The following is a 24,476-nucleotide window of genomic DNA, read 5'->3' as shown; positions in this document are numbered from 1 at the left end:
GCAACCGTAAGACACCACTCCGAAGCATTCACTTTGCCTCCGAGTGATTTCTGCTATTGAGCACGGCGGTACGTGTGCAATATTTTGAAACTCGCAAATCGCGTGGTCTAACCCCTTCAACCTCCCACACTCCGCGAGAAAACAACACGCGGGATATTTTAAGGAAATCGAGATTCATTTAGCGGTTTCTTCACAAGGGTCAGAAAGATCAATCACAAAACTGGAAGGTTTTATTGTCCCAAACGAAAAGTTTCTAAAACAATAAGATAGCAAGGAACAAATGGAACAGGAGTTATAAGGCCTCTTTGCTGGATCCTCCGTTCCTGTGACCTCCACCAGTGCTGGAAAACTTCAAGGTTTATAAGGCGCCTCTAAACACACTCACATTTTTAGGAATCCTGCAGGGAGTGGTTATTCACCAATTGAAAAAAAAAACGACAGGGCGAGAGGTCAAAATAGAATATTTTCATGTTTTACCCATGTCTTTAGGAACCACCCTCCTTGTGCAAGTGTGCACATGTGCACATGTGCGCGAGTGTGCGTGAGCGGACGTATGCAGTTGTGTATTTTTTTGTGTATGTAGGCAGGTCGCGATGCGTACCAAGGTAGAGTCGTCACTCCCGTCTTGGTTCGAGCTCTTCATGGGCAAGGGCGGAGGTTCGACCCCAACACCATCCACCACGCTTCCTGATGTGAATATCGTGAACTCGGAACCTGGTGCACGTGTTTTACATTTCACACACACACACTCCCATTAGCAGTTCAACGTACATACATATACATACGTGGATGTTCATTCACGTGCAGTTAAGCAACAACCACCTCCACCCCCCCCCATTGATTGTTTGAGCAGGGAGTCACCTTGACCATTTTTATTCGAAGCACTCTACGTGGGTGTGTGGGGGAGTGAGCTCGCACGCGCGGTGAGCTGGTGGGATTGCGTGCGAGTGTGCAAACGAGCGCCTGAGTGAGCGTGTGAGCAAACGAGCGAGCGAGCGAGCGAATGTGCACCTGTGCTGGTCGGGGAGAGCAGCTGACACTCCATGGACTGTGGGCGAGACGTGCCGGGTCCGGCCTGTGACTGAGGAGTCAGCGACAGACGGCGGTCACCCAGGGGGTTCACCGCGCTTCGTGGCCGCTGGGGCCTCTGCGGTGTGATCTGGAACATGGACGACACGGGAGGGCCAACGATTATGACGTTGAACAAAGGTCGTGGAGCTGTCGATTACAAGGATGGTTGATATTCAATTAATTGGACTGTAACTTAAAGTCTGGAGCAACAAGCCCCTCAATTCAGAACTTGATTTCGGTGCTCATGTGGCAGTGGTTGTGGTGGACACGGGAGCCAGTGCGCCGCGTTATGAAAGCCGGCGACCCGAGTTCGATTCCCGCTCACTGCCAACACCGGTGACGATTATCTGAAACGGTTCTGGGCCTCCCCTAGGTCGACTCATCGGTAAATGAGTACCCGGTGCGGTGTGTAACACATCGCCACTGGGAAGACAAAGGTTAGGCCGGGCCGTGGATTAGGCCACCCACCCCCTACTGCTCGTGAGCCGTGCCGGGCGGGGGATCGTTGTCATCGGTGGCCACGTGGCGGCGCGCGTGGCCTCACCGTCTCGGTGAGCGTCACGACGTCGGCGGGGGCACCGGGCTCGGTGAGGCGCGCCTCGCGCTCCGTGCCGTCGATGTGGCGGCTGCCGCGCTTGTGGCGCTCGCGCCGCTCGTCCTCCTCGTTGAGCTTGTCCCGCGACCGCGACAGCGTCCCCGTCGCGGGCTTCTTGGGCACCGGCGGGTCGATTCTGCGCACGGCGGGAGAGACGCAGACGTTCCCCCGCCGCCTCACAGACACCGGCGGCGCAAACGCCGTCCAACCCAACGCCGAGGCCTAGAGCGGTCGCGGGCGACGTGCGTACCGTGGAGCCCCTCGCCGTAGCACGCGATGTCAAGCATTGCGGCCCACGGAGGTGAAGGAGGGGTGCTCATGTGTCCCACCGACTGCAGTCTGGGTTGCCCATCGCTGCTCTAGAGAGAACGCTAATGCAAGTGTGGATGTTGAACTTCTTTCGCACCGTACGTGGCCAACCGTGCTAATCGGAGGTGCGGGGGGGCAAGGACAACAAAAACTAAACACAACAACAAGCACTGGATGCCACCCGCACCTCACCACCGCTTTCTGCCCTCTGACAGACGCCACAAGTGGCGAGGTCTGCCACTGCGGGACGCGTGCAGCCCTTCTTGCCAGTCCACCGCTAGACGAGGGCCTCCTGCACTCCCTCGCAGCTTGCGAGGGCCTGCAGGAGGCCCGCACCGAACCATGCCGGGCACCGCACGGGATAGCGAAGGCAGCGGATACAGATGCGGAAGCATCATAACGTTTGAACAACGACAAATATTTGCTGCGCTGCCCTCTACCGCCTCGCCCCGCGGGACCCGGCGTTCCCCGACGTGCCGTGTCACGTCCCCGCGCTGACCACCAGCGGAGCGTCGCGGAGAGGGACCCCCTACCCGTCGCCGCCGCCGCTGCCAAAGACGGTGATGTGGGGCACGGCGCCGTCCGAGTTGTGCGACGAGACGGAGGCCACGGACGCCACGGACGCCACGGAGAGCGGGCGGCACGCGCTGGACGGCAGCGTGAACGAGCGCACCATGGAGCGCGCGCGGCTGCCTCTGTAGTCCTCCAGCGCCGGCTGTGAGAGGGGGGGGGTGGGGGCAGACACGGTGGCGGGGGTCAGGCCCAGAGGCGGCGGTCAGCTGTGGCGGAAAAATTTGTAGCAGCAATTGATATCGACAGCGGCGGCGGCAATGGAGATACAAGCATCGGCAGTTGCAGCATTCGAAGCAGTAGCGGGCAACATCTGAAACGGCAGCAATCGCAATAAATGCACCGGTGGTATGGCCCGGCTGGCTGATTTACAGCTGGAGGCTTTGATTGAAGCTGCGATCAGACCACTGCAGTTCTGCGTGGGGCCAGCAGAGAGCAGTGCAGCTGCACGGTGCGCGCGAGACTGTGAGGGATACGCACCAGCGCGCGTTGCCCGTACTGCCGCTCCACCTTCTCGCGCAGCTGGCGGAAGCAGCCCTCCATTCGCTCGTGGAACGGGCGCAGCGCCTCCGACACCTTGTCCCCGTGGATCTTGATCCCAGCGCCCAGCATGGGGATCTGAAGACGAGCAGTCGTGAGGAGACGTGGAGGCACGGACGCGCGGGCACACGGGCACGCGGAGACGCGGAGACCCGTAACCTCCTGCATACGAAGCGAGGTAGTTGACATCTCGCTACCGTGGCGCCCCTTACCTGCCAGGCGATCAGGTCCTTGAGTTTGTTGATCTTTTCCTCATCCTCCGGATGCTCCCGCTCGTATTTTTCCGTGAAGAAAGCCTGGGTGGGGCAAGAGGGGAGTGGGGGAGGTATCATCGCTCGTGTGAGCCCTCGGCCTTACAAAGGTCAGTGTCAAAAGTGTTTCAGTGCTCCAACAAGAATGGGGATGAAAATAAAACTCTGCTGGCGCCCCTGACATTGTAGTAGAAAGTCCGCATGGCTGTTACAAGGGCGTCTCTGTCCGTAAGACAACCAACTCTTGAATTCCCAGATAGCGATGCTCCTTTTATCACCGCCCTTTGTATAAGAGGCTAAGTCATATAAATAAAACGATCGACTTGCAACCTTCCGATTTTCAATGGGAAAGTCTCAAGGCCGGCATTGAAGAGGCAGTCGGCAGTACGTATTACCAGGAAAACAGGGTTCTAGACATTAGGAGCAGCAGAGGAGGAGGAGAAGCAGTCTCCGGGTAGTGATGTTGTGGACGGGGAGGGGGTCAACTGGCTGCGTCGACGCGTGTGTGCGGAAACAGGGAAACGCACGAATGTCCTGCGGTTAATGAGGCCGTGATATTGCGGTGGAATTTAATGAACATTTTAGAAGCAGGGTCTTTTCATTAACCCGCAGGGGCGATTGTATATGACAGGCCTGTTTGCTATGCCACGGCCGGCTAATATTGCCATGACACCCACGGCCCAATTGCCCGTCACGAAGCGGAAGCTCGCGGCACCATTAGTTTCCCATCAGCGGGCGAGACGGCGGGGTTCAGGGTCCCTTACGGGACGGCAAGCATTGTCGTTCCCATACGCGTGGCACCGCTGTGGTCAAAGGTGACAATGAGGCAAAGGTCAGCCCCTACATACACTGTGCGCGACAGCTTCACGCGTTTGACGAATGTTTGTCCAACTGTGCGCAAAGTTTGGAAGAGATGTGGATATCAACATTCTGTCCCGCAACAAGTCGGCAGCTGCCGTTCGCCTTACCCAGACGGCAAAGTCGCGTTATTACCGCGTGGACAGAGTTAACCAACCTTGGATGGAAAATATCAGCGTAGGGGTGTGTGCATGCGTGTGCGTGCACATGCATGTGAACGCGGTTGGCGCCCTGCACGACGAACCCAGTGACCCGAGTTTGATTCCCGCTCACGGCCAAAACCGGTGGCGATTATCTGAACCGGTCCTGGGCCTCCCCTAGGTCGACTCAGCCTCAAATGACTACCTGGTGCGGTGTGTAAACATCGCCACTAAGGAGACAAAGGCGGTCAGGCGTGTTGCTGACCATTCACCCCCTCTCGTGTGCCACATTGCCGGCCTTCATAGGTGCTACTCCCTAACAGCACTTTCCCCAGCAGTCTGTTAAGGCGACACGGGGGCTCTTTGTCCTTGTGCGTGCGTGCGTGCGAAGCGTGGGGACCCGGCCACCTTCTCGTAGTTGGAGAAGCCGCCCATCACGGCGGGGTCCACGATGCCGTTGAGCAGCATGGAGAGGGGGTTGATGGGGAGGCTGCCGTCGTTCTGGTGCTGGTTCACCAGGTTCAGGATCTTCTCGTTGGTCTTGTTCATCGTCTCGATGGCGTTCTCCAGCGGGCTGATCTCAACCTGAGCCGGGAACACAAGCGTGCACAGGCGCGTGCGTTCAACGTGATGATGATAATTATAATAATAACAGCAGCAGCTTCAGAAGTGTCTCAGTGGCCTCATAACGCCTGTGTCAGAGCACTAAGGTGGCATTGCTGGGGTTGGTGGATCATGCAAAGATCATAATGTGCAGTGAGACTCCCAACCACATTGGCTCAGAGTTGGTCAAGAGATGGCAGTACAGAAAGTGGGTTTGTGAACTTGCATGTGCAAACTTTTGTGCCGTTATCACCCTGCATGGAGGGGGGTTTTCTCTAACACGTAAGAACTGGCCAAACATCCCAATAATGAAGGGAACTCCAATTCGCTGTGTAGATAACAAAACCTTCACGGGAAAGGTCTCTGCACTGGGCTGAACTGTGTGGAAAAGCTTTTTACATTGCCTTAGTGTTAAGTTATTGGTGGGTAGTTCTCATAACTGGGTGAATTAATTAGTCACCAGTGGATTTCATATTTGGAATATATTATGTTAAATAAGAATGGCTGTAAGCGGATCTTGTAAAATATTTTGCCTATCTTTTAAAAACCTTGGAAGAATTTTTCTGTGTTTCAGAAGTTTTCTTGATAAAAATGTTTTGTCCCGATTTAGAAAAAAACTGCAAACATGACCCAAACCCATACTGGCCTGCCTGACAAAGGCAATCCTAGACTATGAATATGTGCACACACACATTTATCACACACAATGCACAAATCCAGATCTACACACGCACACACCCAAAGCACACACACCAACTCACAGATGCATAAACACTACTCAACACATTCGTGAATAACATCACCTTATCACAGATGTACTCTGAAGAAGGTCCAATGCCTGAAATGTCACCTATTACATATTTCCATTTATGGATGGGATATTGACGGATGTGTTGGGTTCTTTTTGTTGTTATTTGTGCTTGTGCAACGGACCTCAATTTAGGCCGAGTCAAGCCCAGAGTGACCCACGCCAGATTTTGATACAGATTGTCAATAGTACTGTGCATAGGATTGTAGTGATGTATCGTGCAAACCACAATTTGTCGCGCGCGCACCCACCCACCCACCGACTCACGCAGCCACCCACTCGCGCAACCACCCACCCACTCGCGCACCCACCCACCAACCCACTCGGACAGCCACCCACCCACTCGCGCACCCACCCACCAACCCACTCGCGCACCCACCCACACAATGGTTTCTGGGGAGGACATATCTCCCTTCGTCTTGTCACATCTCTTCAAGAGCCTCGCGTGCAATCGCCCCGTCTCGCCGTGACATCCCTCCCCCGTGCCGCTAAGTCGCGCCGGAGCCCCCCGGCCTGCTCCCCCACCCCCCCTCCTCTCCACCCCCGCCGGCACGCACCACCGCCTCGCTATCCGCAACTCTCCACGCCGTCCACGTCCTCCAACAAAACTAGTTTCTTAGCCCATTCATTATTCAGAGCGTAATGCATATTGAACGCGAGGTCTCCTACCCCCGCCCTAAGGAGGGCGACCCCTGGGATGGGCGGCGTAGCGCGCGCGACATCGCGTTACATTGTGCGACGTGCGCAACGTAACGCCAATTCATAGATACGTGAGGGGGGGGGGGGGGGTGCGTGGTGGGGGGGGGGGGTGCGTGTTGGGGGGGGGGGGCGTTGCCTGCACGCTTTGTTAGCCGAGCGCCGAGGAAAACTGTGGGTGATGGGGAGGAGGAAGAGCCTGAGGGGAGGGGCTGGGTGGGTGCCACGAGTGGCGGGTGGGTGATGGGGACTTAGACAGAAGCAAGGGAATATTTTACACATAAGCAGATGAAAGCCCACTGAGACGCAGAAGATGTCCTTTTTACAACGTCAAAAAGCATGTCCCCCTACTCGAACGAGCTCTCCTCTGTTTGTCGGTGGGTTTGAAGCAACAGCGGACATCCCACCTTCCTGTGATGAGTGGGCCGCTCGACAGGACGGTCACCGTTACTCTTGACTTACCGAACGTGGCCCCATCATGCGGATCTTGTCGTGGAGTGGTTCGTGCACTGCTCTACGACTCCCGGCGTCCGGCGTTTGATTCCCGCTCACGGTGAACACCGGTGACAGTGACAAATATCTGATCGAGTCCTGGCCCCCCCCGAGGTTGACTCGGCTTTAAATGAGCACCTGGTGTGGTGTGTAAATATCAGTACTGGGGAGACAAAGGTCGTGGTGCTGGCAACAACCACACTCTTGTGCGCCGTGCCGGCCTTCATAGGTGCTCGCTATCAGCACTTGCCACAACAGTCTGTGCAGCTGCACAGAAGATCCTTGTGTGCAATGAATATGTCACTATATTCAGCTGCGTTCAATTCCCTGGGTACGTGAACCTGTGGTGAGACTCTTCCTTGGCTAACTTAGGCCGATACATGAGTACCGAGTGCAGAGACAAAGACGGCCTCTTGTGCTACTGGGGACACCATCTCATGCCAATCACCCCTAGAGCATGAGGCGAGTCGAAGGGTAATTATCTCCTCTGTGTTTCATCACCCAGATCCGTTAAGCCACAACACCTGGGTCTGTCTCGAGACCTGCCAAGTCAGCCCTTGCTGTGGGCCTCAAAGTGCACCTAGCCTGGCGCAAGTGCTGTGGTTTCGTCAGTGTCACGTCGTGGTGAATGGTGATTGTTGTTGTCGCCCCGTGGTGTTTATACCTTTGAAGTCTCAATGACTTCAAACCAGCGCAGGATTCCGGGCAGCCTGTACTCTGTGCTGTAGGTGGTCCGCTCGATCCACATGTTCTGTGCACGCAAACGCACGCAAACGCACACACGCCCAACACCAGGTGCATGTAAAGTGCATTTTGGCTCAAGGACTCATCATGTCAATGTGCCCTTCCGTCGACTCGATGCCGTTGCACAGTCAACATCCCACGAGGTAAGGTCTGCTCTCTCGTACCCCCCCCCCCCCCCCCCCCACTAGCTGCCAGTGGGTTTCCCCTTATCCCACACAGGATATCTGACCTCCAAGGTACGATCGTACAATCTCATCATCGCCACCATCTCGCTTCCCTTTGTTGTGTGCAAACTCGGGGCACCACCACCTCCTCCATCCTTCATCGGTGTCTCGCCTGTCACTACCTCTCCTGAACATGTAAACAATGCTTCTATCGGCAATTATGTTCCGAACTTCCAAGGTGCTTTTCCTCTCCTGCCGTCATATTTCTAAGATCGACTGTCTGCACTCGTTACAATCTGCACTCGTTACAATTTTCGTTGTGCGCGTCTGTCGAATCGCAAAACTCGGAAAGTTGCAATGCAAGAGGCACTTCGGAGACCAGACTAAAGTGTATTCAGAATTTCATGCATTTATTGACGACTGGTAAATTATAAAGCGATGCATTTATTAATCGCCGGTGTTAATTATAATTTAATCTGCGCGGCCAGGTGGCGCCGTTGGCGGCAAAGCAGTCGTGAGTTTGGGAAGTCAAATCTCCAGTCGGGGGTTTGACAAAAGCCGCCATCCCTCGGGGTCAATAAATTGAGTGAGGCAAGTTAAACGTGATAGTCTTCTGGAGAGAAAGTGCACCGCTACATATACATGTGTATGTTAATATTGATATATATATACATATACATGTGTATGTTAATATTGATATATATATACATATACATGCGTATGTTAATATTTATATATATCTACTTGGCCCTTCTGCTGCTGGCTAATGGTTGAGAGAAGACGCGAGCGCTGCTCCCTGCGGGGCCGAGCAGGGAGACACTCTTCGCCTTTTATTCACTTCATGGGAGAAATCACGAGCGAGTTAGCGAGCGCAACAAGCGGGCCTGGAAGTCGGAGCGACGAAAGGCGTGGGCGAGACCAGCGGCTGACTTGAGGCACGGGAACTCGCGAGGGAGCACACGGGCAGGAAGGGGTGGGGGGGGGCGTGAAGTCGGCTACTTACGGCAAACTCGTTGTCTGGGTCCTTGTCTCCCTTGCGCACAGGTCGGGAGTACGTGAAGCACTGAACCTCATTCACTTTGTAGAAACTGCACACGTACGTACATGCAAACATACAAACAAACAAAGATGAAAGCTTCCCCCCCTCCGTATAGCCTCAATAAGACTGCTGGGGAAAGTGCGCTGAAGCGAGGACTTTGGAAAGGCCGGCACGGCACATGGGGGGGGTGTGGGGTGGCCAGCACCACGCCCGGCCGCCATGGCCTCCCCAGCGCCGATGTTTACACACCGCACCAGGTACTCGTTTAAGGGCGAGTCGACCTAGCGGAGGCCCAGGGGCAGTTCAGACATTCAGCACCGATGTTGGCTGTGAGAGTGGGAATCAAACTGGGGTCCCCAGGTCAGTACCTAAGTGCATTAATCGCTGTGCTACCGCTCCCCACACGCACGCACAGATAGCACGCGCAAAGACAAAGGGCCCCCATTTAGCCGTGTAGGTTTCACAGAGCAAGTGCTCTAAGTGGGAACGGCACATATTAAAGCCGACACACGTACAAGCAGGGTAGTTAGTGAATCGCCGTGCATGCCGGACAGCCTCTGTCTACCCAGTGCTGATGCTCACGCACTGCTCCAAGTATTTTAGACTGCGCTCGTTTACAATGTTCCAGTGATGGAATAGGATTAGCAAACAACTCCAGACAATAGGACACCGCGTGCCCAAATCCGAGTTGGGATGCGCGGGCCTCATGCCGCACGCTGCCTTTGTTTGGCTTTCAAGCATCAATCTGCAAGCGAGACCAGGTAACACAGATTGTCAAATCCTTCCAGCCCAAACGAGAAACACACGAGGTAAGTGTTCAAGATATTACAAGTCTCACTCGTTTTGGATTTCCTTCTGTTAAGAATCGGATGTATGTAAATATTTATACCTGAACACACAAAAAAGACAGCGCACCAAAATGTGTCACAGCCATCACGAGCCGATGCGACGTCAAACCAACAAGTCATCGTGTCAGTCACGTGCATCTATAATTCAGTTGCTTAAGTCACAAGCCACAAGGATAACGTGAATTGCCTCGGGTAGAAACGTACCCTCGGCATGTGATGATGATTATATTAGCAGTGTCAAATATTTGATGAGTAAGGCTAAAAGTAACGATGTCATTTCTTGACGTGACTAATTCAATTCTTTGAGCTGCAAACCAAATTCCATTGCCCACTCAACGAATTGAATCTTGTGGGGGTTTTTTTTCCAGTAAAGTCTCACGGTCGTGACGATACCGACAGGGTGGGTGGAACACAGATGTCCGTGCGGTACACGGCACGCATTCATAACCGTCGGGACCTTTTACTTTCATCTAAGGTTTTTCAAAAGCATAGTAAAATATCTTTGGCATCAGACGGACTTCTGATTTATTCACATGTTCAGTTATTTACGTGCTTATATAATGATGCAGCCATTCATATTAATATTGAGATTTATTTATCTTTTACAAAAATAAGCATAAACTATAAATAACACGTAATTTTTTTTGGAGGGGGGGGTGGGGGATTGACGCTAGAGAGTGCTGTCATTGTTGGCGTTGTGTTGGTCGTCCGCTCCATCCGGTGTCACAATATTCATGTGGTTCGTACGTTCTGTACAAAGTGTCCGTGTCCAAACGCAACGCAACAATAAGAGCCACCTGGCTTTGAACGAGCTAAACGTAGCCGCTGTCCCTCCCCAACGTCAACAAGACAAGGGAGGTAGCTGCGTTGAACTCCAGCGCAGCTTCGTCGCCTTGACGAACATCAAGCATCGCCGTGCACAAACGGGTTATTGGCTAGCGCTTGTCTAGAAAGGTGGACCTTAACCAGAGGTGGGAATTCCACTTTCCTATGGCGGGGGCGAGTCTGTTTCACGACGAGCGTTCACTCGACACCGTGCGGTGCAGCCGAGTCAGGTGACGGCTCATCCCACCGAGCGCCGAGAGAGCCGAGACAATGACGACGGAGCGAACGGCACGAGTGTCTCATCGCGACTCTCTTGGCGCTAACCGGACGACGCTGCTCACCGTGCTCCGACTTAATGGCATCACAACGCTAAGACATTGCGATGTCATAACACGACCACGTCGGGGGAGGGGAGGCGCGTTAATGCGACGATGCTACCGTATTGCGGTGAATTGAACACAAAGTGAACGTGTTCGGGTTAACGCCGCAGTACCTTTGGAGTTGGGTTAAGGTGTTAAGGTTAAAGTCACAATAGCGCTGGCTCGGGACGACATCGCCATGTCACTGCGAGCGGTTCGTACGCACGTACACACGTTGAACTTCTTTCGCGCCATACGTAGCCAACGGCGCCCAATCGGAGGTGCGCGTGTGGCGGGCACGCACACTCACTTGAGGATCTGATCGTTGACGCTCTTGTTTTTAAACTTGGGCTGGTCCCTCTGCAGGGGCTGGACGGTGAAGCACTGGATGTCTGTAGGCGGTCACAGTCAGGGGCGGCAACTCTCACAGGAGTCCGTTCACAATGGGCGCCGCGCCGAGGTTGAGGGGAAGCCGTAACCCAAGGCGCGCTAAGAGCTCTCGTGCCGTGGATACATAACAAAGAGACGGCACGTCCCTGGCTGTCCTATACATGTTAAAAAGTTTAAACAATTATATATACTTCATGGTTATGGCCAAGCACGTCATTACGGTGCATAGGGACCATCACTCTCGCAGTATAATACAATTCCAGTGCAGTGTCATTGCTAAACCGCTATTGCAATGTGCCTCACTATGATTTCAAAGTCTTTTATTCTCCTCACTTATAAATATTTGAACTCTCATCCAATAGCCTGCAACACACGGCCAAGATATAGATCTTCAACATTAAACCTATTTGCTTTTTGAATAGCATTTTATTTTAACGATTCCTATTACTTGACCTCTGCGATCATACCTAGAGCTGAGAAAGACATTCTACGAAATCCTCAGAATGCTTAGGATTCTGCATGACGACCCGGCGCTCAGAGCCAGACTCACACATTAGTAGGCTGGAAGAGCCAGACAAAGTTACGTTTAAGATGCTCAGTGTTAGTGTCAAACGCTTACAGCTAATCGATGGCACCCGTTGGATTGTAAGGCAGCCAAATGCTTACAAAGCTAAACGATGGCAAGTTCATGGACAAGGCTGAACGGGACATCTCCTACATTTCCCCCCATGCATAGAGGATTCTGTGGATGGAAGAGTGAGCGCACGCTGTTTAATATCGCCACTGAAAAAAAAAATGCAAATCCGCAATTTTATAATTAACTTTGCGGACACCGTGAGCGATAGCGACACATCACATGCTGTGATGCACGGGGGGCATTAAGCCATAAAATGTCTCGATTGGCCAAGATGGATCGATAGCAAGATTGCCGATTCCACCGAGGGAGGGACGTGTCCTCCCCGTGTCCTCACAAGCGGCGCGGTGCGAAGGTTGCTCCAGGTGATCGGTGCATGCCTGTGACCCGGGGGCCGAAGAGAACAGGGTTGGTGGATCACGCAGATTTGTGCAACTCCCTCACCCGGTAGGTTGCGAGGTGGCCAGGAGATGGCAGCACAATCCGTGTGCCGGCTCGCCCGGGGCCCTCGAATGTTCGACGCGAGCAGGGCGCACTGACATGCCGAGGCAAATTACGCAAGCGCCACAGCAATGCAAAATATCAAATATATTCGTGCGTATGGAGCGTTCCCGCATCCGGCTAGGCCCGGGTCTTTCTGGCGACGCCGCCGTGGAGGATACTCTGCGACGGAGCGCTGCGCACGTTCTCGCCGGGCGGACTCGTCGTCTTCATCTTCTCGGCGTTGGGGAACTGGGCCAGGAGGCGCGCCTCGAAGTCCTCGCGCCGCTCGTACTCCTTGCCGCGGTAGATGAACATCTTGTTCTGTGTGGGGACGGGGGACGGGGGGGGGGGGCGATCGCAGGGTTGGCGGCGTGCGCTCGGAGTGGTGGGCGGTTGCCCCGTTCGCAGAGGGCGTCGCTGCCGGCGCAGCCGCCGCACTTGACAGCCGCTCACCTTGACGCTTGCGGGGGTGCGATCACCCATCGCCCAAGCCTCAGACTGAAGCGCCCTTCGGAATTTAAGTTGGAGAGTAAAAGGTGAAGGCGGAACCCTGCAAGTTCTTGCGCATAGCATTGCTGGCTGAAGAGGGAGCTCTATAGAGCCGCTCTCGAGCATAACTTGATCTACTCTTCCACAATGGGCGGATGTGTTGGACGAGGTGGGTGGGGCCCACACTTTACCCACCTCCCAATCGACTGCGGTGCGCTCATTATTATTGGTGCTGCGTGAACGGTAATAATAATGAAGTGATAAGCCACTATGTTGGGCTATGATTTGTGGCCATGTCGCTTCTGAAAGAGAGCTATACAGCTCAGTGGGCCTTACCTGGTAAAATAAAAATTAAGTTTAGTTTTAAATAGTTGAGAGTGTGCATGAGTTCCATCTGCCATGCCTTGCAGTGGACACAGTGGAAAGAAAACCGGGCGTCGTGTCACCAACTGGACAAGGCGCTCCTCCCCAGCACCAGACAACGCGATCACCCGGGGAAGGGCAAACGTGCCGAACGGGGCTCACGGAATCAAGCGGGGGGCGGGGGCTGGCGGGGCTTGGCCCATCTGGACGCGTTGATTTTGTTTGGCCCATCTGGACGCGTTGATTTTGTTTGGCCCATCTCGACGCGTTGATTTTGTTCTCACGCTAAATGAATAAAAGTACAAGGGGGCAGCGTGGCTCCTCACCCGCAGGAATGACGGGAAGCCCTGCCCAAAGTAGCCCACGGCAAAGTAGTCTGGCTTGGGCCGCATCACCGTGATGATGTTTTCGTAAAACTTCGCCTGTCGTCTCTGTGTGCACGGACAGGCAGAGCGACAACATTCACTTATTTATGATCCGGAAGAGCCCACTGGCTCCTGCAGTCGCTCTTATACAAGCGGCGGGTTGATGTAAAAGCAACAACAGCAAACAAATTCCAACGTGTAAACAAAATAATGCAGAAGGGCACAGACATCTGACTACAAAAACAGTTATATATATAACACCGAGCCAGGATACGGAGACAGCGATTCAGCCAAATAAAAATGTGACACCGAACACTGCCAAAGTTGAAGGTGCCACGAAGGGTGCAGCGCACGTGTGCAGGCAGTGACGTGCTGGCACACGACTCCACAGCCCAGTTGTACATTGAACAGCGTGGTACACGGGTGTATGCTTAGCAGCCGGCACACGTTCTCACTGTGTATTTACCTAAGAGGGTGTTAATAATGCTTTAAGTGCTGGCTGGAATGAACGGATCGTTCGTTGTGCAATTCAGCCGTTGTGATTCATCGACGGTCAAGTTAAAGTCAAAGTGTCTCCCTGCTTCAATGAGCACTTGAAGAAGCGCTCATCTCCAGCGGCAGCCTTAAGCCAGAAGTGGAAATTCCACATTTCCATGGCGGTGGCCAGTCGCTACATAGGACAGCAGATGTTGACTTTTTACCAAGTGGTACTTATCATATCAACCTTAGAGAGAGCCAACCTGTGACTGGGATTTGATCCCAAAACTTCTCTGCCGAGGAGTACCAGTGAGGTTAAACATACGAGCAAAAACACAATCCAGCGAAGCTATTTGCTGTACTGCTATGTAATGACGATCTCTGCGAGATCCACCAACCCCCACCTCAAAATCAATGCATCACAGATGCGCAACGACGGACTGGGCTGCAAAATTACAAAAATATATGTACTCACCAATGAGCCGCAAAATAACACAAATATACGTACTCACCAATGAGCAATGCTCACTCAGCCAAAAAGATCTCTACTAAGGCACTAGACTGCAAGCTGCACGTCGTGGCTATTCAGTGCTGTGAGCCGAGTCGATGGGAGATGCAGTCAGGCTCGTGGCTAATGAGCGGCCCCAGTGGAGAGGGCCCCCGAGGAGGTGCCCACCAGGATGTTGCTGAGCTGCTCGTAGTCGAAGATCTCCGTCTCGTACTGCTGCGCCAGCTCCTTGCACAACCCAATCGCCTCCTCCCACATCTAGAGAACCGCACAAAGACAAAGGTCCCCCTTAGAGCCTTGGCAGACTGTTGGGGGCAAGGGCTGTTAAGCGAGCACCTATGAAGGCTGACACGGCATACGAGGGGGTGGGTGGCCAGCACCACGCCCGGCCGCCTTTGTTTCCCTAGTGGCAATGTTTACACGCTGCACCAGGTACTCATTTGAAGCTGAGTTGACCTAGGGGAGGTCCAGGACCAGACAATCTTCCCTGGCGTTGGCCGTGAGAGCTTGGGTCACTGGGTTCGTAGCGCAGCGCGCCAACCGCTACACTAACTCACGCACGCACAAAGGGATAATGCATTAATTTAATTCAGCCACTTTCAATTCATTGCTGAATGAATTCCTCCGCAAATCTTCAAGTTATGGGGTTGTTTGACCGTACCTCACCACACCGGTCAGTATGAGTTGCTTAAGGGGGGAGTGGGTGTGCAGAATCAGTTTAGACGCACTCGCCATTGATATAATCCGTGGCTGTAAATCAAACTCGGGTTAAAAAAGTTCGAAGCACGGTGCTCCAAACACTGCACCACCGCCGCCATCCGACTAAAAGAGTGGCCAAAACCACGTGGCCTAATCCACGAATTAAGACGCATATGGCCGTGCCAGTTGGCGAGATTGTCACTGGCATAAAGCTGCGTTGGTCCCTGCGCCCCGTCAATGTGTAAATTCCACTGCTGGCTCAAAGCATCCCAATGTAAATGAGCGCTGCCCCAACGCTGCTTGGAGCACCGACGCGCTCTGACGTTTGACTCGGCGCTCCGTGGGTAAAGCAACTGATATGAATAAAAAAATCAGTTCAAGTCTTGGGCATGGTCAACTGAGCTGGTCAACACTCGCAAGGTGGATACTGAGAGCACGGCCTATTGTAGCTGCTTTCCATGGTGAGTGGCCACTTCACGTAGAGCAGGCTCGCCTTGCCAAACGTCACAGGAAGTGGACACGACCCATCAATCATGCGAGCGTGGGGACACAGACTTTGACTTCAGGCACTGTGGTATTGCGTCAGCTGTTGTAGCCGTGTTTGACAGGAGAGCCAAGTGATACTTGAACTATTCCCGTGCGTGGTGAAGTACGATCACACGGCCCCCACGGCGTGGCAGGGGGTGGGTTGGTGGGGGAGGGCGCACATTCAATTCAGCAGCGGATTGACAATTGGCCACAGATCAAATTTTAAAAAATCATAGCCAAGGTCTGCGTGTACATTTCTAGACGGTTAAACCATTAATTACGATAATAATGTGGACAACCATCCCATTGCAGGACCCTCCTGAAAATTAATATTGAGACTCAATGAGTCTTGATGTGTACACCAAGTCAAATAGGTGCCCTGCTCAAACAAGCAATGGGAGCAGCACTCATCTCTAACGATGTCCCTGACAGTGGTGTAAAGTTCACATTGCCACGGCAGGGGCTAGTCTGGTCCAGAAGAAAACCACTGAACCAAATTGTTATGGATTTTACTTAACAGCAGTAGAGATATTTTAATCGATAATAAAATTCACACTGGCATGCATGCACGTGCACAAAACCACTTGTACATGCATGTAAAACAAAACACATTTAACATCAGACGCAACCCAAAAACCGGGTTCCTATTTGATGGCAATATATACTATTAAAAAATTCGGATGCTTGAATTTGTGTCAGTTTTCAAAATTCCAAATCACCTCTAATCCCAGCTCTGACTACAGGACGGTGTTGCCACAATTATGGGTCTCAAATTCCCTTACGAGTGCCATCAACTAGCAGGCAGTGGCTCCCGGCATGCACCACGCATCATCGCTGTGGTCATGGGGGGCTCTCTCTCGGCTTGCACACGGAGACGAGGATGAGAGGACGGACTCCGGTGCGGCTGCGACATCACGAGAGGGAGCTCTGGCAGTGACACCTTAAAGTTACTCGCAAACAAACCTCCAAACGTGTGTTGGCGGCCCAGGATACGCAACCGAGGAGTGCACACATTACGCAAGTGGTTAACTTGGTTTTTTTTGGGCTGCGTCTTTAAATCCACACACACACAAGCACCGGAGCATTGACGTAAAAAACACATTTGTGCAAACACGCGGGAACGGCATGACGGCACCACGGCACACAGGGCACCAACAACAGAGCGTGCCACCATTCATCATAAACCCGTGTCGTACTGTGGGGTTCGGCTCCTCTTAAAGGCCCCCATCGCCATCTCCTGCGCATGATGCAAGGGCACGCACGCCACGCGGAGGGTGAGTACAATTTCACACGCTCGCCATCGTGTGGACGCAACCCTCTCACGGTGACTACAGGCGTCTAAAGTCAATAGGTCATCACAGCTAATGCCGTTGACGTCAACACACCCTTGTTCACACTTCTTTCCTCCTGCCAGATCCCACAACTTGTTGAATGGTTGAATTCAACCTCAAAGTTTTGCTTATAGAGCATCCCGGAACATGGCTTTAGGTCTTCCCCCTTGGTCATCGAGACCTTGGGTGCCACGCTGACGCCGGCCTGGGCTAGCTGCCGTCCTACATCCTGCAGATCCACCCCCGCCATCGCAGCGCCCCCTCGTCCTCACCACATCTGATAACAAAGCGTTGTTTACAAACACAGCACGTGTGGTAGCGATGTGTGACAAAGAGTCAAACGGTGGTAGCCAAACGGTGAGTAAGTGGTAACGATGTTATTCATATAGACGAGCCAAGGTAACCCGCGCCCACTGAGATTTGACCTCGTGACCTTCCAACTGCGAGCCGGGTGCTCTGACCACAGTTCCAGCGAGCCAGATTCAAATGCCATCAGGAGCCCTCTAGGAGTGACCCGGGGTTTCCCTCCCATCACATGACAGTAAAGGTGGCATCTTGCCTGGGGTGCACCTCCAGGGCTGGCCGAGAGGGTTGCACCCCGCCTCATCGTGAGAGGTGATGCACTGCAACCTCCTCATCGTGAGAGGTGTTGCACTACACTTCCTCATCGTGAGAGGTGACGCTCCACACCTCCTCATCGTGAGAAGTGACGCTCCACACCTCCTCATCGTGAGAGGTGATGCACTACACTTCCTCATCGTGAGAGGTGACGCTCCACACCTCCTCATCGTGAGAAGTGACGCTCCACACCTCCTCATCGTGAGAAGTGACGCTCCACACCTTCTCATCGTGAGAGGTGTTGCACTACACTTCCTCACCGTGAGAGGTGATGCACCACACCTCCTCACCCTGAGAGGGTTACACCGCAACCTCCTCACCTTGCCCTTGTCGAAGTAGCCGATGATGTCGCCGTAGAGCATCTCCTTGAGCTCGCGCTGGGTGTTGCCCTTCTGGGCTCCTCGCAGGTTCAAGTGCGACGCACACGGATCGTCCGACCACTGGCGAACGAAGGGAGGGGGAAGGGAAGGGGGAAGGGTGCCAGCGGGGCAGCGACATCACGCAACGAAGCGCGATAATTCGCACGGCGATAGAGTTTTAGCCGCAACACAGTACTATGAGGCCGGCCACGTTAAGAGGTAAGGTGATACTGCACGTTACAAGGCGATATTTAGACAGCAAAAAGCTCAGTCCTCCCAGCATGCATTGCACGTCACGTTAGATCACCATTCTGCGCGTGTTTAATGCACAACGGCCTTGGTGTAGACCGCAGACGATTTTAAATTGTGGCTATATTATTTTAGTCAGCAGTAGGGCAATGGGCTAACTGCCATCATTGCCTCCCGCTGCCTGGTGAGACTGAACGCGGTACAATCCTCACTGCCAAACGGCATCCACGCTCGAGTGAGAGTGGGGTAGTGTCCATCTCCATTGGCTGCCCTGAGCCAGTGGTGGACAACGTGAATTCACATTCCGAGGACCGCTCTTGCCGACGAATAACCGCTGTCGATTTTCCCAAGAGGTGGTACTCGTTTAGCCAAACCCGGAAGTTTTGATACGATGATCCGAACCCCAACTGGGATTTCAACTCGCACACTTCAGACTGTGAGCTCATCACTCCAAGCGCACGGGGCCACGTGGGAGGACTTTACATGCAGAACGATAAATCATTCAATTAGGAGGAAAGCAAGGGCCCATTGGACGTGCTCACTGCAGGAACCCTGGGGGCTGGGCACGTTTGGCTAATGGGGGCCAAGGTTCAGGATGAGGAGTCAATGAGGCGAGTGAAGGAATGTCTGGCTGCAACGCGCGCGTAGCGCACGAAACGTTTAACGCAGGAATTTTGACAATCAAAGTCACGCGCAAAAAAATGTTGCTTTCAATGCAATGATTAAAAACGCACTCTTAAGTCCATTCACATTGCGAGTGGTTGCACAGTCCCGTTTAGCAAGCCGCTAGGCAAAACCGTTCAATTATTTATGATGGGTCAACAAATTGTAGAACCTTAATAAAAAATCTTCGCCGTAACTTTCTGTGCTTCCGCTTAAGAGGTCTTTTTTTTTGTTGCAACGAGAGAATAATATAATTTACATTTAATTTATTTAAGCAGCTGAAATCTCGGAGTTTTTTTGTATTACAAAAGCCCCACCCATTGTCAGCATTATTTTTCTCACGTGAATTGCTATTGCATGCACGATCTCGCCAACCATCCATTCAGTCTCAGATTTATAAGGACTGCTCGACTCATTATTTGACAATCACAAACGGAAACAATGCACAGGCATGCATTTAGTACGACGCGAATACATGTTTAATGTCCGATGCTTTTTTTCTTACAATATTTGACCCTGACGGCGCTATTCGCATCACAAGCTACGAGACAAAGTGTAAATTCGCAGAGCGATGCTGGAGAACAGCGCTCGGTGGTGGATCTCTCAGAGCAACCTCTGAGGTCCGCACTGCCACCCAGACTAATGTTCGTTGCATGATAGTAAAACCGATATTGAAAAAAATTCTCAACAGTTCGTCACATTAAGTGCAGAATTGTATTTAACGTGATCAGTAACATTGATGTGGGGTTATTGGCGACTGTGGGCTGAGACCATCAACTCACGGAACCGGAGAAATGGGTTTACGCACCCAGGATCTTAGCGGTGCCGCTGAGCGCGATGATTTCTGAGCCACCAGGCATCTCTTCAATCTTATACATTTTAAATTATTAATACTGTAGCATTTACTCGTGGTATAGTCTTGTTCGTTTGCAGACCGAATATTTTTCTTGCCATTAAATAAATTGCATTTATAATGCAAACACTTATTAATTCACATTTTATTTGTAACTACAGAGTAATGTTTTTGAAACGGTGTTTTTGCATCGTAGCGCTTTGCAAAATCCAAATCTGCTTCTGTTTTGCCGTACTTACTAAACCTCAGGCCTCTCACGAAAGAGAGATTCTCGGTGCAAAATGGGTTCTTCTTACCACGTTGCAAATTAAGGTCATCTCTTGACTTATCTACCTCGTTAGCGTTCCAAAATTTTAGGGGCGATACTCGCAGCACAAGTTCGGAGCAACGGTCCTCCGCTGACTACACGCGATGAAAGAACGAACACCCGCAGCCCAGAAGTCGCGACGGCACGCCACTGGCATCTATTTGTGGTGGGGGTGGTGGATGAGGAGGAGGAGCAGTGTGGGGTTTGCAGAAGCCTCGCCTTCAGCAGGTGGGTGTAGAGCAGCAGCGTGTACCCGGCCTCCGTGTAGTTGTCGCACTGCAGGTGTAGGTCGTGCAGCTTGTACAGGTACCTAGGAGGCAGCGGCATTCGACCACTTGCTCACCGCTTTCTCTGGCACTGCGTTCCCAGCAGACCTTTCCCCATTGCTTGACACACGCGGTGGTGCGGGAGAGGGGGGGCACTCATCGCTGTGCGACAGGCCTGATGTGCAGGCACGTATCGGAAGCCCTATATTATACATTATCTTTTATCTTTTGTGCACAGGTAGCCAAGGTGGTTCAGTGGACCAATATCAGGCCTATTTACAGATCTGGAATCGCGTGTTTCAGCCACCGATGATTAAACTGAGTTGTCAAGTATTTTATTTTGTCTGTCGCTTAATTCAGACTATTCAAATTTGGAGGATGAAAACAAATGGTTGATATCTATGCAAGGAAATATATAAAGATGCACCACCAAGTGTGGGTAATAAGCCTATTGAAGAGACTCCAGAAGTAATTCTGCTACATCCTCTTCTGAAGGCCAACCATCACCGCAAGGCGATGTTCCACCGCTCGCTGTCCCGCGTGGAGACCACAACAACGCGGCGATGCCCACGGCACGACTGACGCAAAATGAGGAAAATAAATCCACGAATAAACCAAGTGAGAACTAAACAATCCATATCCAATTAAAAACGCCCACACAAACTCATTTGTCATAAACGTTGCCTTAAAAGGAACAATATAATATTGGCAAAAAATAGATTATGACGGACGTGTGGATTTTTTCTCTTTTGTGCTTGTGTGCACCACTGCCAGCAGTGTCACCAAATACTTAGTGTGGGAATGAAGTACGTTCTCGTCGACCTCTTGGGGGTCAAACTCAGGGCGTGGCTCAACACTAGAGGCCTCCATGCCCGAGGCACAGCAGCCACGGGATCTCTGATTTACGACGACGACGGCGGCGCTGCCGCCGCCCCGAGCCAGCCAGGTGTGTCCGCGAGGCTGAGGGCGCGCGCGGTCCGGGCTTCGGGGAGGCGTCGGAGCGTAAATTGCGAGCGACGTCAAATAAATCAACGCAATTTCTCCGTAGAAACAGTGCGGGCTCGACGCACGCGCTGCGTCGGAAATGCACGGCCGTGCCGCCGCAAAGTAATTTAACGCCGGCCGCTGGATTTATGCAGAAATCCTAAGCGTGTGGCAGCAGATCAGTCGTATCTTTTTATTGTGTGTTTTTATATGTGGCAATGCGCAGAGTGTTTCAAATTAAATGTCACACCCGTGGCAGGGCCTAGGTTTGGGAATCGTGGTAGGGGAGGAGGGAGGGGAGGGGAGGAGAGGGGCAGGAGGAGGAATTTGAAGAGGATACCTATTCATGGAGAATTTTTGTTTCTCCAGAAGGAATTTGTTTTCGACAATAACTGCATGACGATTGCTCTTCCAAGTATTGTTGGGCACGCCGATGACTTCTTTGAAAGTGGTGGTTTTGTGATGATGCTGGAGGAACGGGAAGATGCCCCAGCCACAGGAACTCCCCTGGCTCATTTATTACAAGGCAGGAGTTAAAAATCCTGGTCAGAGTAAACTCAGGCAATAATCATCAACATGATCTCACCAATGGTTGCTAAAATGAGTAACATTTGTTGAGACTACCCTTTCGCTCAGGATCCGAATTTGAATTGAGCATTGCTCCAACGTTTGTGAGAGCAAAGTGGCTGATGACTTGGTGAGACGAGGACACGTGGGGACACAACGGCCAATTGTTGCACGTGCAGTCAAGTGTGGAACACATCAACGGTTTGTCGTGTGCGGTTCTTAGGCACTGTGCAGTCGGGCAGGCGCTGTGTTCAGACCACGCAACTCACAATCAGAACACCGAGAGCTCATGAGTTTTGGTGCCAGGCACGGTGGCTCGTTGTGCTCACCGTATGTAGATCTCTTCCCGCTCGATTTCCTTGTAGAAATTCTGGACAAGACAAACGCAGGACACCCGTCAAACATCATTCTTTGCAATGTGATTGAAGGCTTCAGAGTTGTTATCTTGTTTGCGTCATACGTCCTGTTGCTGTATGACCCTGTACCGTTACCATTCCATTGTAATGTGCACAGATGCCTACTTTATTGAGGGCGACATTGGCACGTAAAATGAAGATTGATTGATTGGCACACACACAAGTTTCTGCCTTGATTATCTCCCCTCTTGAACATGTCTTGCATCCTAATACAAGACTGCCTGAATACGCCTTGACAATACGTTTAGAGGTACATTTCTCCAATGTAACTGGAGCAGTGTAACAATCCACCACCCACCCGTCTCTTCACGTGGCCATTCGACAAACTGTCACCGTTCAGGGAGTGGGATTCAGTTCACAAACAGATTCCTGTTGTTGCTTATTTATTTTTCTTTCCCTAACGCTGCGGTGGACGGAGCAGCCAACGGTTCCCTTTGGGGGAGGTGACGTGAAACCCATGACATTGAACACGAACAGCACAGAGAGAGAAAAAACACCTCGATCATTACAACAGGCATTTCGATTGCATGTGCCCTGAACTCGACGGTGGATATTAACCGGCACATTTCGCGTCCCCAGTGCTGCGCATGTGAGAATTACGACTCCGTGGTAGCAGGGCAGCCTCGGGGGGAGAGAGACAAAGAGAGAGAAATAAAATCCGGGCCTGCGTGGTGGTGGTGGTGGTGGTGGTGGAGAGGGGCGAGTGGTGAGCACGGCACGTCGTCCACCCACCAGCAGGTTGACGGTGCAGCTCATGCGGTTGTCCATGTTCTCGTCGTGCATGATCATGCGGTAGTCCAGCAGCCGCTCCAGCAGCCGCTTCACCACGATGACGAAGCTCTCGCCCGGCTTCGCCAGGTACTTGTGCCGGCGGCAGCTGTCGAGGAGGCTGCGGCGGCGGAGAGGCGACGGCACGCGGGGGGGGGGGGTCACAGTGATCAGCGACCCTTTGGTGTGTCACACCCTACAGCTCCACTACCTCTGCTGGTCACATGCTGCACCTATGCTCCGATGTTCACCGGTATCGTGCAATAACTCACATTTTCTCGAACAGGACCTTGTACTGCTCGTCACCCTTGCCTCCTTCCACCTCGTGGTCCAGCTTCGTGATGATCTCATTCTCAAACTGTGCATACGGACAGGGCCACAAATGTCAAAGGGGACCCAAATCACAGGCGTGAGCAGTTGTGAAATAGATGAGGTAGGAGATCGGCTGAGACATGATCATCGGGCACACACACACACATACAATGATATTTTTCCAAGCAAGTTGACTCAACAAAGCTAAATCTGATGACAAGGTATTGCGAGTTGCTAGCGAGTTGCTTAGGACTTCAAAAGGCGTTCGAAAAGGCTCGATCAGTAAGGACATTTTATGTTAGCTTTACGAGTGACGAAGCTTCAATTGATACCGTCAACCCACCTGGCCTTGATCGCCTAACAAAGGGTCAAGGTCGAGGCAACGCCCACCCACCACAACCCTGGCTTTGGATGATGACTGCCACCATTCCATCCCCCCGCTACGGATGACCATGAACACATCCGGTCTGTGGACGACTGGTCCGTTTGAGACGACAGGCACGAGCGGCATTGCGAGTTCAAATTCTGGTCGGAGGCCAACTCATGCCATCATCCTTGTGGGGTCAATGAAATGAAGCTCCGCTCTTACTCCGCTGATGAGACACTGTATATAGCGACACAGATGCAGAGCGTTGCTTGTATCGAATTACTGCTCCTGAAATTATGCATTTCCAGACGGCCGTGCGGGCCGATGCGTTGTATAAATAAATACCTTCATATTTTATGTGGATAGACAGATGGACATATATATAAAGGAGGCATATCATCTGTTCATTTTGTTAGAAATGTGTGTGTACACTCCACAATGAGACCAATGATAATTTGTAGTTGCTGTATTCATTGGCATCACAAGGGTGAGTATTGGAGCCTTGGTAGACTCAGGAAGGGTTGCTGCCGTTTCACGGCACTGACGCTGGACAAACTGTGTTCTTACC

At 52.3% G+C, this 24,476-nt stretch overlaps 1 protein-coding gene across 2 annotated transcripts in view; it reads right to left on the bottom strand.

The window, feature by feature from the left end:
* The window catches only part of LOC144721730 (dedicator of cytokinesis protein 1-like), a 311,613-nt gene that overhangs the window by 6,612 nt on the left and 280,525 nt on the right, over positions 1–24,476 (bottom strand). For both annotated transcript variants that reach the window (XM_078599607.1, XM_078599608.1), the window contains exons 34-51: positions 23,502–23,587; positions 23,194–23,350; positions 22,375–22,415; positions 20,448–20,538; positions 18,118–18,237; positions 14,790–14,879; positions 13,598–13,702; positions 12,599–12,740; positions 11,223–11,304; positions 8,845–8,929; positions 7,598–7,684; positions 4,743–4,919; positions 3,298–3,381; positions 3,026–3,163; positions 2,509–2,690; positions 1,616–1,802; positions 1,012–1,159; positions 602–714 (exon numbers count right to left, since the gene is read on the bottom strand). In XM_078599607.1, the coding sequence (XP_078455733.1) occupies positions 602–714; positions 1,012–1,159; positions 1,616–1,802; positions 2,509–2,690; positions 3,026–3,163; positions 3,298–3,381; positions 4,743–4,919; positions 7,598–7,684; positions 8,845–8,929; positions 11,223–11,304; positions 12,599–12,740; positions 13,598–13,702; positions 14,790–14,879; positions 18,118–18,237; positions 20,448–20,538; positions 22,375–22,415; positions 23,194–23,350; positions 23,502–23,587 (2,115 nt within the window). The remainder of the gene's footprint in view (positions 1–601; positions 715–1,011; positions 1,160–1,615; positions 1,803–2,508; positions 2,691–3,025; positions 3,164–3,297; positions 3,382–4,742; positions 4,920–7,597; positions 7,685–8,844; positions 8,930–11,222; positions 11,305–12,598; positions 12,741–13,597; positions 13,703–14,789; positions 14,880–18,117; positions 18,238–20,447; positions 20,539–22,374; positions 22,416–23,193; positions 23,351–23,501; positions 23,588–24,476) is intronic.

The sequence above is a fragment of the Lampetra planeri genome, chromosome 12, assembly GCF_965212315.1.
Source record: "Lampetra planeri chromosome 12, kcLamPlan1.2.h2, whole genome shotgun sequence".
In the NCBI taxonomy this organism is placed as follows: Eukaryota; Metazoa; Chordata; class Hyperoartia; order Petromyzontiformes; family Petromyzontidae; genus Lampetra; species Lampetra planeri.
The sequence above is the reverse complement of the archived record's forward strand: the minus strand, read 5'-3'. Positions and strand labels throughout refer to the sequence as shown.